We start from the raw sequence: 18,839 nt of genomic DNA, 5'->3' as shown, positions 1-18,839 counted from the left end.
GATGAGTGAGCCCTGCGGAGCAGTGCCCTGCTGCTCCAGCTGTGCATCTCTCGTCTCTTTGCTGGGACCCGTGGGACAGAATGGAGCTGAGGGCAGCGGGGTGGGAGGAGCAGGGTGCACCTCCCTGTAGTGCAGGACCTGCTGTCCTCAGGGGCACCGAGCAGGGCTGGCTGCAGCAGCTGCACCTCTGGGCTGCGGCATCTTCTGTGCACTGAAGCAGCTGGACAGGGTGGCACTGGGGAGAACATTGCTCAGCCAGCACCAGGGGTTTTGAGTATTTGTTTTGCTCGTTTCCAAAATGAGTCCTGACTCGAAAGCTTTTTCAGCAGCTGCAAAAATCTACAGTCTTTAGCTCACAGCCCAGTCTATCATTTTGTGTTACATCATGCGCTATTCTAGGAGGTAGAGCTGCCTATGATTTCATAGCACAGTTGATTTTCTAGCTTAATTCCTCAAGGGACCTCAAAGGAAATGGAAACCCATAAATAAAATGAAGAAATTAAAATATATTGCTAACTCTAAATGGCAGCATTTATTTGGATTAATAAAATACAAAATTGTAATGATCCTTTATACTGGATTTGATTTTGGATTAATAAAATACAAAATTGTAATGACCCTTTATACTGGATTTGATTTTGGTTCTGCAGTGGTTCAATAGTTTCCTGCTTCCCAATCTCACTTTGTCTTTACTTTGGGAAATATTTTTGTAGAACAGGAATTCCTCTCTGAGGGAGGTGATACTATGGAAGATCTCTAATTGTTCTTAACAGGTTTTAAGTTTTCTGGGCTACTGTCAGTCTATATAAAAGTTGTGATTTGAAGTCAAAGTCCACCTTTCATCCTGAAATTCCATATTAGTTGGATAATTAATTACCCCAAGTTCCGCAAGTGGAACACAGATACTAAGCTACTGAAAGACAAAAATTTTTGGTTTTTTAAATTCTGAAGGAACAGTCCCAACTCATTCTAAGGTCTGTATATACATTGTCTGGTCTTTTTGGACTAACTAAACTTCAGTGCAGATTGAAGGGGTTCCCTCTGACATGGAGGTTTCACACACATCTAAGAAACCAGGGATTTGTCCCACTGTGCCAAATCAAGGAGTGTGTGGTCTGTGCTGGAGGAAAATCCAGCCTAGTTTAGTTTCAGATGCAGACTAACTCTGTATGTAAAAATAGTTTATAGTAGTTTACCACTCTGTAGTAGTTAATATTTCCTCCTTTGCTGTTAAGAAAAATGAACTATTTTAGAGTATCCCATCAAAAACCATTGTCTCAGGGCAGGCAAAAGTGGAGAATGTTGTGCTGAGAAGAAGCAGGAATGCTTTAAGAGGGCATTGCCTACTGTGGGAATCAGAGAGCAATTGTTTTGACTTCATGTTCTCATGAAGATTTTGTGACACTGTGTGCCAGTAACTTGGTCCTCCTTTAACTTGTACCTATACTAAAATTATATTACTAAAAGCAGGCATTTTCTGTCAACTCAGTTGTTAAGCCTGTTCAGGCACAGCTGTAAATAAAATTAAGTTAGCTGATAGGTCAGTTTGTTTTGAAAAGGACTTGAGGGTGCTGGTGGATGAGAGGCTGGCATGTGCCAGCAGTGTCTGCTGGTAGCCCAAAAAACCAGTTGTGTCCTGGGCTTCATCAAAGCAGCGTGGGCAGCAGGGGAGGGAGGGGATTCTGCCCCTCTGCTCTGTTCTGGTGAGAACCACCCGGAACACTGCATCCAGCTTTGGGGCCACAGCATAGGAAGGATATGGAAACAGTCCAGAGGAGGCCACCGAGATGCAAGATGAATTGAGGGATGGAGCACCTCTGCTATAAGGAAAGGCTGAGAGAAATGGGGTTTTTTGGCCTGAAAAACAGAAGGTTTTGGGGTAACCTAACGGTGACCTTCCAATACCTGAAGGAGGGATGGAGCACCTCTGCTATAAGGAAAGGCTGAGAGAAATGGGGTTTTCTGCCTGGAAAACAGAAGGTTTTGGAGTAACCTAACGGCGACCTTCTAATACCTGAAAGGAACTTATAGGAAAGATGGAAAGGGACTTAAGAGCATGGAGCTATAGGACAAGGGGGAATGTTTCACACAGAGAGTAGGTTTAGATATTAGGAAAAAGCTCTTTACTGTGAGGGTGGTGAGGTAATAGCACAGGTTTCCCAAAGAACCTGTGGCTGCCCCATCCCAGAAGTGTTGAAAGCCAGCTTGGATGGGGCTTGGAGCAACCTGGTCTGATGGAAGGTGTCCCTGCCCATGGCAGGGGGTTGGAACAAGCTGAGCTTTAAGGTCCCTTCCAATCTAGGCTGTTCTATGAAATGCTGCTCCTGGTCTGAGTTGGACTCGCGCTGTGTCCCATTTCCATCGCCAGCCGGGCTGTTCCGGCTGTCGCTCGGACAGGACCCGCCCCAGAGTTCGGAAGGTGCCGCTGGAGCGGGGAGCGCCCGGCCCGGCCCGGCCGTGGCGGGGCCGGTGCCGCCACCGCGCGGCCGAACCGCGTCAATGCCTGGAGGCGCCTCGTGCCAAAGCCAGCTCCTATAAAAAGCAGTTGGAGTTACAGTTATTCCTCCTATCTTTCCGCCCCCCTCAGGCTTTGCAGCTGTTTCTGTTTCGGCTTTATGAGGTGACAAGCCAAACTGTCCAACAAAACATCGCTCATTGTCACTTAGTGCTGCCTGTGGCAGATGCCTGGAAAGGTCAGACCATTGCTTCCAGGTAGCACAGTGAATCCTCATGTTTTAGCCCTTTTGTCACAGAAACGTTTACGTGTAGAGAGAAAATAACGTGAGTCCTTCTTACTGGAGTGTTGGTAGATGCTGGAGCATGTCCAGAGAAGGGAATTAAGATGGCTGAGGGGTCTGGAGCATCAGTCTTATGAGGAGCAGATGCAGAGGCAGCTGATAACTGCTTGGAGAAGAGGAGGCTCAAGGGAGACCTTATCACTCACCTGTCTGAAAGGAGGCTTTTCCAGCCAGGTGGGTGCTGGTCTCTCCTTCGAAGTAACCAGCAATAAGATGAGAGCAAACAGCCTCAAGTTGTGCCAGGGGAGATTTAGATTGGATATTAGGAAAAATGTCTTCAACAAAACCGCACTGGAACAGGCTGCTCGGGGGGTGGTGGAGTCACCATCCCTGGAGGGATTTCCAAACCAATTAGATGTGGTGCCTGGGGGCATGGTTCAGTGGTGGGCCTGGCAGTGCCCGGTTACCAGCTGGGCTCTTTGACCTCAAGGGTCCTTTCCACCCTGAACAGTTCTATGGTGGACGCTTCATGCTCCTCAACTGCACTTCTGTTTCCCTGTTTAGCTTATCTGGTAGTTCTTATCTGGTAGTTTATAATGGGCTTTAATCCCCCCCAGTTCATCCACCCTTATAGAGACCAGCACAACCATAACATACTGGAAGTCTTTTTTCATTTCTGCCATCACCCTTTACTGCCACAAGAGCAAATTCCAGAGTCTGAAGTAGGACAAATATTGTAGTTGTTTTTCCCATTTGATAACTGGAGAACTGCTTAAAGGAGAGGGAAATGGCAGTGCTTTCTCCCCTCTAGCTACAATCAATACTCTTCTAGAACTCAAAATCTCTCTCTACAATAGCTCAACACACGTTAGTTTCTTCTGTCTCTCCCTATTTCCTTATCTTTACAATGGGAAAACAATCCCCCCCCTTTTTTTTTCCCCCTGGTGTTTTTTCCCTTCGTCGGTTTGCAGTTTTTTATCATAGGATATACTCCTCTGCCACATCCATCTACGTCTATACATCACTTCCAGATTACTTAAATAATGTTATTAGGAAAAATGACCAAATGGGGGGAAAAAAGCAGCCTGGGAAACTTTACTCTGAACATGGAAGGAATAAAGTGGTGGGTGAAACGGCTTGGAGGAGGAGGTTTCATGCAGAAGACAATTGATGGAGAGGTGGCTGCTTTGCATGAGGTTGAAGAATTTTGGTTGTTCCTTCAGATTCTCTGAAGACCCTGATTTAAACTGCTGCTGTTCATAGTCTGTCACTAAGAAGCTGTAATCAAGTAGGACTCAGATACTTCCCTCCCCCATGCTCTTTTGTAGCTGCTGCTGTTAGACAGGAAAAATCTTAGTTCAACTCTAGCATTGCTAAGAAAAATGTGACCTCTGAGCTGGAAGTGCCGTGCTTCTGAAGGGAATGTTCTGTAACATAGAAAGATAGAATCTTTTTATATATCGCTACCTAAACAGTGATCCAAAATAGTCTGGAACTGTCCTGGCTTACACTAAGTCCAAAGTCTTGCCTGTTTGGAAGGCTTCAATGCACTGTATTATCAAACCCAATCTGTTGCAATTAAATTGCGTTTGGCTTTATGTGGAGGGGGTTTTTTGGGTTGATTTTGTTTTTCTTTGTTTTGTTGTTTTTTTTTTTTTTTAATTTTTTTTTTGGGGTGAGTGTGTGTGTGTTGGGTTTTTGTTTTTCTTTTTTTTTCCTCCACAGAATGAAGATCCTTTCCCCTTCCTGCACCTAATGTTTTCCCTACGTTCTGGTTGTGTTTTTCTTTAGGTTAGGGAAGCCTGGTGGGTTTGCCCTCAGTTTAGAAAGGGATTGGTGGAACTCGGAAGCTTTTCCAGCAATCTTCGGAAAACAGCGCTCGTTGAATGTTACCCCATCTACCCCGCGTCTCCTCCCGTGAGCCAGGCTGCAATCCTGGGCTGGCTTCGGAGGAACAGGGGCTGTGGCACTGCGCCTCAGTTTTGGCGGGCGGGCTGAACTTCTTGGCCATTCACCCTTAGTCACAGGCGCCACCCTCCGTGCCCTGTCCCCTCAGTGCGGGGCGGTGCCGCCGTGTCCCCTCAGGGCCGGGCTGGGGCGGTGCCGCCGTGTCCCCCTCAGGGCCGGGCTGGGGCGGTGCCGCCTGTCCCCTCAGGGCCGGGCCCGGCGGTACCGCTGTGTCCCCTCAGGCCCGGGCCCGGCGGTACCGCCGTGTCCCCTCAGGGCCGGGCCCGGCGGTACCGCTGTGTCCCCTCAGGCCCGGGCCGGGCGGTACCGCCCCGCTGACGGAATCCGGCGCGACGGCGGCCGCGCCACTTCCTGGCGGCGGGAGCGGGGCGATGGCGGCGCAGGACGTGCTGGGCCAGACCGCCCGGCTGGCCTCGTCCAGCGCCCTGCTGCAGGTGCGGGGCCGCCCCTCCCTCCTTCCTCCTCCTCCTCCTCCTCTTGCTGCTGCTGCTCGGAGGGGCGCCGCAGGTGCTTCCCGTGCGGCTTCTTTCACAGGTGCTGTTCCGGGTGGTCACCTTCGGGCTGAACGCCTTCACCCTCCGCTACCTCTCCCGGGAGCTCATCGGCGTGGTCAATGTCAGGTGAGGGAACTCAGAGGGCATCCGTGAGGGCTGTGGGGCAGAGCTTGTGCTCCGTGCTGCTCTGTGCCCTGTCACTGGCGATGCTCTGATTAATGCTGTGCAGTCTGTTCTTGGCCGTGTCTCAGTGCTAGGTCATTTCATGCCTCCCCAGGTCTGTTTTGGCCTGAAACACCGGTAGCACTGGCCTGGTTTTTGTGTTTAAACCATCAGTCTCCGGAGGAAAAGCTAGATACAATGTGCTTTTGCTATAGGATATACTCTGTATCATCACGTTTGGTCTGCAGCATGTATTCTTGCCATTTGAATCATCACACAAATTTACTTTCTCTCTGTTTTTAGGAGATTGTGATAATTTTAGCTCATATAACCATGTTTGCACACCTGTAGGAATTTGTCTGCCAGGCACTTGTGTGTAAAAACTGTGATGCTACTGCATGAAGGATTTATAGTTTATAGAAAAAAATAATTTTCTCTCTTTTTTTTTTTTTTGGTCCTTTTCACCACCTTTAGGCTGACTCTGCTGTACTCAACAGTTGTCTTCCTTGCCAGGGAGGCATTTCGCAGAGCTTGTTTGAGTGGGAGTGCCAAGAGAAACTGGACCAAAACAATTAATCTCTTGTGGCTGACGTAAGATACCTTTAAAAGTTTGCTTCCTTAGAATTTCTCAGTTTTGTCTGGGAGCTCACAGAATGAGAGGAAGTGTTTATTTATTGAGGTGATTATTTCAGAAACCTCAGTTTCTGATCCTGGACTGATGTAGGAAGCTCAGTTCTGGTGCTTTAACATTTGTGGACTTGATTTCTTGTTGGAGCTCATGAGGAAGTCCATTGCCATTTCTTCTGTTGCTTGTTCGTTTCGGCCATAGCTGTTGAAGGAAAACCCTGTTGCACAAATATCTAGCCCTTGCTGGTGCTTTAACATTTGTGGACTTGATTTCTTGTTGGAGCTCATGAGGAAGTCCATTGCCATTTCTTCTGTTGCTTGAGTTTCATTTATGCCATAGCTGTTGAAGGAAATCCCTGTTGCACAAATATCTAGCCCTTTGTGTTTTCTTCCTGTTCCTGCTCAGTTTTGTGATTTTATTACCTGATGTGCACTTGTGAACCTGCAACATAAATGTGTTTGGGTAGCAGAGATGTGAAAGGGTGAAAGAAAGAGTTGGAATTAAACAACAAGGAGGAAGTAAGGTTAGCTCTTTCAGCTGTGGTGCTGTTTATAGCAGAACAGCTTAAAGTCCACAGGGCGCTGCAACAAGCAATCACACACTGCAGTGTGATAAGGATAAAGTGGGTTTTATGGCTTGTTCTGGTTCTTGATTCTCTCTGCTCTCTCTGTCAGCTCTAGCTGCTGTGTAACCCCCGCTGGGCTGGGAAATAAATTTACCTGCCTGATACGGTTGAAAACTACCCCTGCGTGATAAAATAGTATTCTCCCATTGGGGCACCTGACTTTCCCTGGAACTGCCCAGCTGTCAACTGGATCTGGCCCAGGAATGGGGGGTTATGTGGGGTCATCTGCATCCAGGTATAAAGCAGAGGGATTGTCCCTGTCAGGGAGAGGTCTAATACTAATATTTAAAGTGTGTTGTTTCTGTTCTCTAAGCTGTACTGCAGTCAACTTTCTGCTGTGTGATAGCCTTTCAAGCGAGCACTAAATGACAGAGATGACATTGACTGTGTGCATCTTTTTTTGTTTTAAACTTTTTCTTGTAGAGAAGCATAACTTGAAATGAAGGTTAACTTTGGTGAAGCATCTGAAATATCTTAGGAGCTTGATGTGAAATATCTTAGGGGTCTGATAGTGTGAGGGTCTAAGATATCTTACACCAATGATGCAAAACTTGATGGACTCTACTAGAAGCTCTGTGTTTCTGAAGCAGTATCAGCAGAACAGGATGTGCAGGCTGATGTGGGATCAAAATTGTTTGGTCCTGAGGCACAAAAATGCAGATATTTGACCTTATGGGTCTGGAGTAGAAAATGGACAACTCAGGAAAATGTTTTCTGTGTCTTGCAGAGTGCCTTAAGGGTGTTTATTACAAAGGAAAATATTCATTATTGGTATGGTAATATGGTAACAGCGGGATTTAATTTCTCAGGGACTTTTTTTGTGTAATCATTGTGGCCATATGTGATATTGTAATCTAATTTTCTTTTTTTTTTTTTGAGGTTTTTTTTTGTTGTTATTGTTTTGTTTTTTGTGTTTTGGGGTTTTTGTTTGTTTTTCCTTTGTGTTTTTTTTTTCTTTTTTCTTTTTTTTTTTTATTTCCATTGAAGGAACATTTCCATTAATTAGTTTTTATGTTAACTTTTTAGAGTCCCTCTTGGTGTCTTTTGGTCTCTTATCTTGGGCTTAGTCTGGCTACACTTGCTTGAAGTACCCGACCCTTCTGTGGTTCCTCACTATCAGGCTGGTGTAGTGGCATTTGGTCTTTCTGCCATTATTGAACTCCTGGGAGAGCCATTCTGGGTTTTAGCACAAGCTCATTTGTTTGTGAGACTTAAGGTTAGTAAAGTCCATGGGGTGTGTGCATGTGGGGGGAATCTTGGCTGAAAAGAACAGGTTACTGACTTAGATCTTTGTATATTCAAGCATATAAAAGCCCTGTGTGTACTGTTTAGCACTGCATGGCCTGGTTTGTAACATACCCAGGAACTGGTACCCATTAAAGCAAGCAAGTTGGTTTATTTAAACATTATTACCTTCAAGATCCTTAAATCCTGAAACATAGGTTTTGGTTGGAGGGAGAGACACACTGCTTCCATAATTCTACATTAAATATTGAGACTATGATAGTCTCAAGCAAAATTTTCTCCCTTATGTCCTGTACAAAGGACTGGGAAAATTTGTGATGGAGGAACTAGAAATGCTAGAATTGAAAACTTACACAGAAATGACAGTCTAAGCTGGCCAGCTCAGCAGAAAGAAACTGCCATAAAGTCATACTGACTTTGAAAATCTTACATTCCTATATCAATTCTGTGCATTAAACATATAAATTTTAAGCTTGTGTATGTGGTTAGGTTGCCAGAAAATAACCCTTCTCTGTTTTGTGTTTCTTAAAGGTAATTGCTGAAAGCCTTTCAGTAGTGTCAAAATGCATTTTGACAGTTACTTTAGTAATCCTTTATCCTCAATGGGGCCTTTACATTTTTTCCTTGGCTCAGGTAAGTTCCCTTTGTTCTCTCTCAGCTGAATTTTAATTTTCCTTTGACATTTAGTCTGCTGAAGAACTTTGGGGAGCTGAGAGAAAAAGCTGCTGGGAGGTTTAAGATTTAGAATTTGTATTTGGTATTTTCCTGATACTCATTGTTGACTTGGTGCTTTGACATTGAGTTAAAGGGAGGTAGAAGGAAACACCTTCCATCTGTGAAGGCACGTCTTGCAAATAAGGTTATGTTATTCTCATCACACAGAACTTTATCAGCCTGTACTGCCAACCTGCATTACCTTATCAGAAGGTGCTAATCAAGTGCAATTAATTCAGGTTAAAACTTTTTCTTGACGACAATGAAGGAGAGGTAATTTTTTTCCTTCAGTTTTTGCCCTGGCTGTTGTAGATCACTTATAATTGATGGAAATTGGAAATGTTCTATCAAGTGAAGATGTAGGCAGTAGCTCCTCTGTCAGCTTGATTTTTGATTGAGTAATTGCTTCATAATTGGACCTTCAATGTTCCATAAATTCTGAATAAAACAGGAAAATTAGCAAAGGTCTATGATAAGCTACAGGTTAAAAAAAGATCAAAAGATCAACAGCATTCTTTAAGAACTGTTCAAATCCTTACCTAGTTTAATATTTGGTAGGCATAAAAACTACTTACATTTTAGGTCTATGATAAGCTACAGGTTAAAAAAAAGATCAAAAGATCAACAGCATTCTTAAGAACTGTTCAAATCCTTACCTAATTTAATATTTGGTAGGCATAAAACCTACTTACATTTCATTCTCACTGTATTTTCACCTAGTATATAATTCCACGTTTCTAAGTTAATTTTATTTCACATTTTCTTCTCTCCTTCCTGATCTTCCCAGCTTTTATATGCCAGTGTTCTGGTAATGTGCTATGTAATTTATTTTGTGATGTTTTTGGGATCTCCTGAAGCCACAAAGAAGTCATTTCCAGTTGCTAGAGTGAAAGCTCTATTACCTAGCTTTGTGGAAGATGAGGTAAGTTGTGCAATTTGTTTCTTGATTTTCTTCTTGAAATCTCACATGAGGGCACTTTGGATGTTGCTTTTAGACTGAGGGTGGAAATTGTACTGGCAGGTTAAACACCTTGGATGTTTTTTTCCTAACTCTAATCTTGATTAGTATTTTCTCTAGAATGCTCTTATGGGTACTTTGTCTGCAGCAACAGCACTTTTCAACAAGGGGATCAGTTTTTGCCAGAGCAGTGATGTTGGTGCTTGAATTTTGCAGTGGTTAATGCCTGTGGCATTGTGGGTTTCCTTACCACCACAGTTAGAGCTACCCTGCAGTGTTGCACTGCCTTGCTGTTTTCTATTGCTACTGTAATGTCAATCACGTGTTACATTTCAGGTTTTTTATTTGCAGACCTTTGTGAACTGGAAGGAAGCACGCTTGACTTGGAGTTTCTTCAAACAATCCTTCTTGAAACAGATTTTGACAGAGGGTGAGGCTTGACATAGAAGTGTGAGGGAAGAGGGCTCAAGAAAACTATTTACAAAATTGACTTAAAGCTTCAGAAAGCTTGGGTGGGGGAAGATGAAGCGCGTGATTGCCAACCTGAGTGGAGTTTTTGAAGGTTTTCAGAACTAGGTGCTGTCCCATTTGACTTTGTCTCTTGAATGCTTAGTATTGGAATTGCCTGAACAAGTATTGGGAAAGATTTAGGGGCTTATTCTGAAGTTCTTTATTTTGAACTTACAGGTGAACGATATGTGATGACTTTTTTGAACGTGTTAAATTTTGGAGATCAGGGTAAGTGTGATGGTATTGTGGAATGGTGACAGAGTTTTCTTAGTCACTGCTCTTCATGTGGTTCTGAAAATGACTTAAAGTGTTTGAAGATAGCTTGAAAGTCTGAGAATGTTTCAAAGCCTTTGAGGTGCATTTCAGGGAATTATTAATGTAATTGAATTATAGAACAGCCTGGTTTGGAAATGACCTTCAAGATTATATAGTTCCGGCCCCCCTGCCATTGACGTTCATTAGATGTATATCTTTCTCTTCTCCTGTATCAGTAAATCCTTACATTCCTGTTCTTAGTCAGTGAACTTTATCAGGATCCTCTAAATTCTTCTACAGCAAGAATTTTAAATGTGGTTTGGTGCTGTTCTAGATTAATTTCTGTCTAGTTGGTGCTTTTGTCTTACCTTTGCCATGAGCAAACCTTGCAGTTTTAAGCTGTGGTTTCTTGACTGTCAGAATTTTTAGAGAATACTGCTTCATTGTTGCACTAAAGACCACTTGTTTTCTCTTTTTTTTGAGGTGTTAAATCAGAATTCTTCTTGTTATTAAAGACTTGAAATTAAAATATGTCTAAAACTCTGAGATTGCCTTTTTTTTTAAGGTGTCTATGATATTGTGAATAACCTTGGTTCGCTGGTGGCCAGGTTTATCTTTTTGCCTATTGAGGAGAGCTTTTACGTATTTTTTGCTAAAGTGTTGGAAAGAGGGAAGACTGTAAAGGATCAAAAGCAGGTATGTTTATTTGGTTTGATTACATGTCAAATGCTTGATTTTTGTTACAGATAAGTTGCATCACAGAAGTGTGACGGACAGAAATTTGAGTATTGAGGCTCTTAAAATTGAAAAGAGGAGAATCCTTTTACGTATTTTTTGCTAAAGTGTTGGAAAGAGGGAAGACTGTAAAGGATCAAAAGCAGGTATGTTTATTTGGATTAATTACATGTCAAATGCTTGTTTTTTGTTACAGATAAGTTGCATCACAGAAGTGTGACGGACAGAAATGTGTGTTTGAGTATTGAGGCTGTTAAAATTGAAAAGAAGAGAATAAAAATGTTGAGTCAGACTGGACCAAAAAGAAAAGAGAATAGGTAAAATGCTAATGAAATAGAAATCATAATATGCAGTGGCATAGTGCTGCCTTGCATCAATAAAGGTAACCTCAGCTGCTCCAAACAGTGTGATGGAAAGCCTACTCTACTGTGTATTTCCAGATGTAGTAAGCCATTGTTTAAATAATGAAATCTATTGAATAAATGCTATCTGGAAGTACTTTATTTACTTACACGTATCAATAGCTATTAAATAATGTTTCTGAAGAGTGCAGCTTTGGGAAGAAAAGAATTGGATTTTTCTTGTGTGTTTGAGTTATATGAGGATGATTAATGAATAAGTGCTTTTTTCCACAGAGTGATATTCTTGGTCACTCATGAGGGGCAGCCTGTAGCAGTCCTGCTAATTGCACATCAGCACACAACTAAATCCTGTGCTTCAGGTCCGTGGTGGGCTAAGGGAGGTGTCTGTATGTTTGATATAAAACCTATCTGGTGTGTAGAACTGAAAAAAATGGTGGAATAATAAATCTGTAAAAAGTGTTAGCAAGTTAAGAGCATGTGTGTGGATAATTCAATAACAAAGGATACGTTTCACACCTTTTTACACGATGCAAACTGATTTGTTTCTCTGAAGGAACATTTCTGCACGAGTGGCTATTATTACATTGATTTTGGTTCGTGTGATTTGCTGTGTTTTTTTCAGGATGATGTTGCTATGGCTGCAAATGTATTGGAGTTGCTGCTGAAACTTGTGCTCCTGATTGGCTTCACCATCACTGTTTTTGGCTATGCCTATTCTCAGCTGGCTCTGGATATTTATGGAGGCTCAATGCTCAGTTCTGGAACAGGTAAAGATTTATAGACCTGGCAAAAAACCCACCACTCTTTAGGAAAAAAAACAAAAACCAAAACCCTACAGCTATTATGAATCTTTTATAAATCAGCAGGATTTTTCCTGTGAAGCTGCTATTGAAATCTGTGGTTTTGCTCATCAGAATCCTTCGCCTTGCTTATTTGTGTTCTTGTCAAGATATCTAGACAGGAAACTTGTTCAAATGAACTTAAATTTCCATTGTTAGTATTAACATTACAAGTTCTATCTCTTACTATCACTGCCTGTAAAACCTACAGGAAACTTGTTCAAATGAACTTAAATTTCCATTGTTAGTATTAACATTACATGTAAAACCAAAGTGGTTTGATAAAAGAAATCATTAACTATTTGTCTTTCTAATGTGTTTTTTAGGTCCAAATCTCCTCCGGTGTTACTCGTTGTATGTCCTGTTTCTTGCTGTCAATGGAGTAACAGAATGTTTTACATCTGCCTTAATGTGCAAAGAAGAAGTGGACAGGTAGGAAACAGTGTCTCCAAAATGTTCCTGTGAATTTATTTGTGCTGACCTTAAGAAGGAATTGGTGCCTTTGAAATTGGCACAAGTAATATCCTGCCCCACAGAAAAGCAACTCCTTGCTAGGCTGTGTGCATTTAGATTCAGATGTAAAAGCTTTAGCAGAAGTTGAAAAGTTTGGGTAAAAAGAGTCAGAAACTAAGAAATAAAGATTGTTAATTTAGCTTTAGGCACATCACTAACTGGTAAAATAATTTAAATCTGTGTTTTCTGCACAGAAAGTTAAACTTTTTAAGACAATCACTTGACTCATTGAAAATTTGCAACTGTTAACATTTTTCATGTACAGGTACTGGGCATACACTTAGGAATGATCCAAGCTGTGGGTGTGAATCCAGTGGTTTACTGCTGTGTAGGAGGTTGGACTAGGTGACCTCCTGAGAGCCCTTCCAGCCTGGATTATTTCCTGGTTCTGTGTCTAGGCTGTCCCTGATGTGGCCCTTTCAAATTAATTTGAGTGAGGTCTATTTTCCACAATCAAAGTAGGAGCTTTTTTGACTTTGCAAGGGCTGCTTTCACAACCCTTTAAAATGTGCACTACTTTTCCAAGTCACTGTTTGTAACAGAATTGAAATAAAGTGTTGATTTGTTCTTGAGCATTCATTTTCTTTAATATAGTGCTAACATAAAATAGCAAAAAATGTACAAGTTTTTACATTACTAATAATTGTTATTAAATTTGGTTTTCTGCAATGAGTGTACAACTGATTAGTGTAATAGAATTTCGTTCACATAATGTAGTTCTTGGTTTAATTTGCTTGATGTATTTTCTGTTCTTTCAAATGATTTTTTTAATCCTCATTTCTCAAATTTATTTTCGCTAGAGGATGGTAAGAGAAATTCTGTTACTGATGTTAGAAAATAAAAGATCATTAGTAAATGAATGCTGGATCTGCATGCATTGTCAAATTATTTCCTCTTTTTGGTTTTTTTTCCCTAGGTACAACTTTGTTATGTTGGCCTTGTCTTTCATATTTCTGTGCATCTCTTATTTCCTGATTTTTTTTTTTTTTTTCCTAGGTACAACTTTGTTATGCTGGCCTTGTCTTTCATATTTCTGTGCATCTCTTATTTCCTGACCCACTGGTATGGCAGTGTGGGCTTTATCCTTGCCAACTGCTTCAACATGGGCATCAGAATAGCTCACAGCACCCACTACATCCATCACTACTTCAGAGAAAGCACCCACAGACCCCTCACAGGCCTGCTGCCCTCACCAGCTCTGCTGCTGGTTTACATCCTCAGTGCTGTGGTCACTGCTTTCTCAGAGGTGAGCTCCTTCCTCTCTGCTCTCACTGACCATGCTGCTGTCAGGTGACTTTTGTGTCCACAAAAAGGGGAGTGCCATTAGGAAAACAGGCTTTTGAGGGTCGGCTGGGAAATCTGCATGACAGAAAGGCAGGCTATATTGTTAAGAGATTCTTTGTATCAATGTTTTCTGCCACCTGTACAAGGTGGATGTGGCAAGTAAAATAAAATCTAACACATTTCTGCTGTGTGTAGTTAACCCATGTTGTTAGTTATTTACAATGGAAATTTTGCAGTGGCATTAAGAAACTGGCATAAAAAATTCTGTAATAAAAGCAAGTAATAACTGAAACTAGAAGAAAATGAAAAATTGCTAAGAGCACATTTAACACGTTTATTCAGTACAAGATGGTAATTGTGCAGGCTGATTATTAAGGGGATTGGAGCTTTTCAATGTACAAAAATTTGACAGCTTGAAAATTCATTATGCCTGAGAAAGGAGAATTTTATATTTTGGAGTGGGAGATTTCCAGTTTGATTAGAAAATACGTTGCTGTAGAGTAGCAGACTTGCCTGATAGCACCAGAAGAGTTTTGTGTCATCTCAGTTAACACATTTCTGCATGCCAGATAACAGCAGCTTCCTCATTTCCAGGATATCTATTGAATGGTTATTTTTTGCTGAACTTAAGAAGGCAAATGTTGTGACTCCTGAAGATGATTTATCGTAGGGTCAGTGCACGTGCACAGCCGCGCTTGGCTTCATGGTGATGTTGGTGTGTTGGACTGAGGTGTTATTTCTTGTTGTGACAGTAAATGCACTTTGTGCTGGCTGGTTTTACTGCAGTGCCTTGCTTTCTTTGTTGTAGGTGTTGTTCTGCTGTGACAAGGGCTGGATGGCCAGGCTGATCCACATCAGCACGGGTGCCCTGTGCCTTGCAGCAACCCTGGTTACGATGTTCTGCACAGAGACCAAGCTCATCCACTTTGTCAGGAGCCAGTTCCTCTCCCGCTATCTGAAGAAAGGAACATGACCTGCTCCTGTGCAGAACAGTTCTTGTATGTGCGTGCAGTAAAGGGCTGTGGTTTTTTCCATAAGATCTGTATGGAAAAAAGGTTTCCACATGTGTTTGGAAGCATTGATAAGGGAGTGGCAATGTTGACAACTGCCACATGAATATTATTTTGTCTTCTGAACTGGTCAGTACAGCAAAAGAGAGGTGGATAATTTTCTCTTTATGCATCATTCTTGTCTAAGCTTTTCTTCAAACAGCCTCTGAAGATCTAAGCTGCACCCCCTGACATAACCTGGTTGACAGACTGCATGTAGAGAGCTCCCCTTCCTGCCACTGGGCAGTGTGGGAAGGCCTGATGTGGTTTAGAAGGCTCTTACTTGGCATGGGTGCTGCTTAACTAGGGAGAAGATGGTCAGGGGAAAAACCCCCAAAACCAACCACAACAATGAATGCCATAAAAATACCCAGAAGCTGAGGAGAACCCTAGAGCAAGGACCAGCACCAGTGTGAGTGTTGTGGAGCAGAACACAGTGTGGTGCAGGGGGATTGAGCTGTCACTGTTTGAAGTGCAAAGCGGGCAACAGAAGATCCTGACGTTTACAAGTAAATTAATGGAATACACAGCGTGTGTCCCTGCTGGCTCTGGGAGATTATTTCATTCAGCAGATCCTTCATGTCTGAGGGCATTGATTAACTTGTCAGAAATACTCTGAAGCCTTAGCTGGAAGAGGTTTTGGGCATTGTCTGCGGAAGGTGTTGAGTACAATCACTAATGGTGCAGTTCATAAGGTTACTCATAAAACTTGTTGCTTTCATTCCATTGTTTTTTGGGTTTGTCTGGGATTTTAAATGCCAGCATGAACAAACTTATCTCAATAAAAATTATTTTGTCTGTACAATTGAATGTTAAATATATTTAATAAGATTTTTTACAAGGAATTATGCATATTGAAGATGTCTTCACTGGGTAGTAAATAGTTCCTTTTGTTCCAATGTTTTCCTCATATCTTATTTCTTTACTTGTTCAGTCTCAACTTCTGGATTGGTTTTTTTTGGAATTGATGAAAATTTGGACTTTCAGAATTCTAAAATTCTATGTAAGGCTGCTGGTTTAGGTGTACTAATGGCATATTGTATTGCTGGTCTAAGATCTGAACGGGGCAGTTTCAGCATGTTCGAGTGGCAGGTTTATAATGATCAATGTTCCCTTTGCAGTTCTTCGATGGACCAAAAAATGTCAGGGTATGAGAAATGTGTGCTCAGACGTGTGCAGTTGAAAGCTTTCAGTTTAATTATGTAGCAACTCTGCAGATCCTGAAACTGCTGAAAAAAACCTCACTGCAGTGGCATTGTGGAGCTCACTCTGGTGCCATCAGTGCCCAGGCTGAAATGCTTCCTAGTGTCAGGGCCTTCAGCTTGTAGTTAGAAATGTTTTCTAAACTCTGGTAATTCCCGCTTGGAAAACATGGCCAAAGATACTTTACATGAGAATTTGGTGATTAAAAAATGACCATAGAGAAGCCAAAACGTGACAGTGAAGGGAAGGTAGTGGCCTTGCACAGCCAAGGGCAGTTGTCTCCATTGCCTGGCTGGAAGGAGTAGATGCAGATGATTCTTCTTACACTGTTTTGAAATCTGTCAAAATGAAACAAACTCTGTATTATTCTGTTCTCTTGATTGAATTCAGTAGTTTTTGTCTTTTACATTTTTCTCTTCTGAATGGTCCTACAGCTTTTTCAACTCTTTTCTGTCTGCTGTGGGGTTAGTTATGAAATACAGCTTCAAATATTGCAGAGGGTTGAAACTTCTTTATGGTTGCTTCTCCTTGTTAGTAGTGCAAAAAAATCAAGACAATTGAACCTATGGGCTGTGTCTTTCCCTGTATGCCTTTGGGATCCTACTGTGGTAATATCTCAGTCTGTACAGTGAATTTTTATAACCCTTGGAATGATAAATTTTGTACAGCCCTGCACCTAAGTGCTTTGTAGATGGAAGAACTTCTCATACCAAATTGAAGCTTGAAGTCCTTCTGCCTTGTCTGCTCTTACAGCCCCAGCTGTACACTGATATTACTTCTGCTGCTTGTGATCTCATAGGTAGGGTGATGTGAGGTCTTGTTCAGTGACATGACCTGTGTAGTCTCATAAATGTTATTTAATATAAATGAATTATTTAATATAATATTAAATAATTTAAAGACAACATACATTTTTATACCACTTAGTGTTATTTCATATTGGAAATATGATTTGTCTTATTTCATATTGGCAGATCTCACATCTCGTGCTATTTTCTATGAATCGGGAAGACATTTAAGGTGACTTAATGATTGCTCATTAGCAAATTAAGGACACATTCTTCATTTACACATCATCTGCAGGCAGCTCAGTGATGGTTGACTGGTGTTTGTGATGTGGGATGTTTTATTTTTAATGTTTTATGTGGCAGGAAACAGCAAGGAGATATAGGAAGTAGAGACCTATGAAACTGCTGGTTTCTTATTTATCAGTGGGATCCTTAATGTCAGAGCTGTTAATTGCTTTATTGCTAAACTAGCGAAGTCTCAAACTCAGGAACAAAGTTGAGATTGAACTTGACCGTGTTTTCCTTTTGTTTTAGCCCCGTTCATCAGTCAAAAGCACAACTGTCTGAAGTGTCATGAAGCTGTTTTGCAGTGTTCTGAAATCTTTTAGTTTCAGCCAAAGGGGAATGAAACATTTTCTTTGGTGGAAAAGGTTATTTCATGCTTTGTGGTGCGTTTTTCTTGGTTTTTGGATGAATGACTTTCAAGGCAACACTAAATAAAATTTATTTCCTTTATATTTTGTCTTCCACTTGATGATTATCGGGGTTTTATTTATATCATTGGTACAACTGATGCTTGAATTTGGTTGGATTTTCTAGGATATTTTATGTGTAAATTCAATGATCAACCTAGACATACACACCATTTCCTAGCACACACACATGGTTAAAATTTGCTGTAGTAGTTTTGAAATGTGGCATCATTATAGTAAATGTTTCCCTCTTTGTTTCTGTCAAATTGTTTGTATGAATTGGAATGGCCAAGTTCCTTTGTTTGCTTTTACAATGCATTGTGATAAAAACTGATTCAGTGGCCAGGAATAAATCTGATATTTAATGAAATTTTTTAGCTGAACTAGTTTGTGAATGACAATGCTGCTGTTGGGAGCTAACCAATTAACCAATTGTTCAACTGTTTGATTTTTCCCTAGTCCTGTAAGTATTTTTTTTTTTAATTAGGGCAGGGGGAGCCACTTTTTAGGCAAAGAAATGAGGATTTGAAGCTTTGCCTAAATGGTTAATCTGCTTTAGCAGGCACAAGAGATAATGGATAAAAGTTTGAATGTTGACCACAACTGAGCACCCATAAGGGGTATTGGCTTCTTAGTTCATGTGAAGGATTGTGTGAGTGCCTTGAGGTCAGTCCTGTCATTCCTTGGATCCTGAACAGTCCTTCTGTGTAGACTTTGAAATTCTTTTTGTGGGCTTCGTATTTTTTGCTGTCTCAACATCAAATTTTTTTTGTTTTTTATGGTTTAATTACCTGATTTCAAAGATAATGCCAAAGAGAGGTATATGAGGCTTTTTGAACCATATCAGTGATTCAAGAGATGTGCTGAGCTGTAATGGTTTTGTTCAGCACAAAATGCATAACTCATCTGCATTCTGAGGGTGCTGTGGAAATGGAGCTGGTTTTCAATATAAGCTGAAAATGAAGTTTGAAGCTGTGCACATGTGATGTACAGCTGGGCCCTGGAAACAGCAGGGCCTGCTCAAAAGGGTGAGCAGCTGGGGATCTAAAGAGAACTGATAGGAAGTGCTTATCTCTG

General features: G+C 41.5%; 1 protein-coding gene across 1 annotated transcript; it reads left to right on the top strand.

Annotated features, from left to right (window-relative positions):
- Positions 1-4,445: 4,445 nt before the first annotated feature.
- Positions 4,446-17,807, top strand: RFT1 (RFT1 homolog). Its single transcript, XM_041426013.1, has 13 exons — positions 4,446-5,140; positions 5,241-5,326; positions 5,837-5,953; positions 7,642-7,831; positions 8,392-8,493; positions 9,362-9,496; positions 9,884-9,962; positions 10,220-10,270; positions 10,863-10,993; positions 12,017-12,161; positions 12,560-12,665; positions 13,743-13,992; positions 14,839-17,807. The coding sequence occupies exons 1-13, from the start codon at positions 5,078-5,080 to the stop codon at positions 15,001-15,003; spliced, it is 1,620 nt and encodes a 539-aa protein (XP_041281947.1). The 5' UTR covers positions 4,446-5,077; the 3' UTR covers positions 15,004-17,807.
- Positions 17,808-18,839: the final 1,032 nt, after the last annotated feature.

The sequence above is a fragment of the Onychostruthus taczanowskii genome, unplaced genomic scaffold (genome assembly GCF_017590055.1).
Source record: "Onychostruthus taczanowskii isolate IOZ18803 unplaced genomic scaffold, ASM1759005v1 scaffold9, whole genome shotgun sequence".
Taxonomy (NCBI): Eukaryota; Metazoa; Chordata; class Aves; order Passeriformes; family Passeridae; genus Onychostruthus; species Onychostruthus taczanowskii.
The sequence above is the reverse complement of the archived record's forward strand: the minus strand, read 5'-3'. Positions and strand labels throughout refer to the sequence as shown.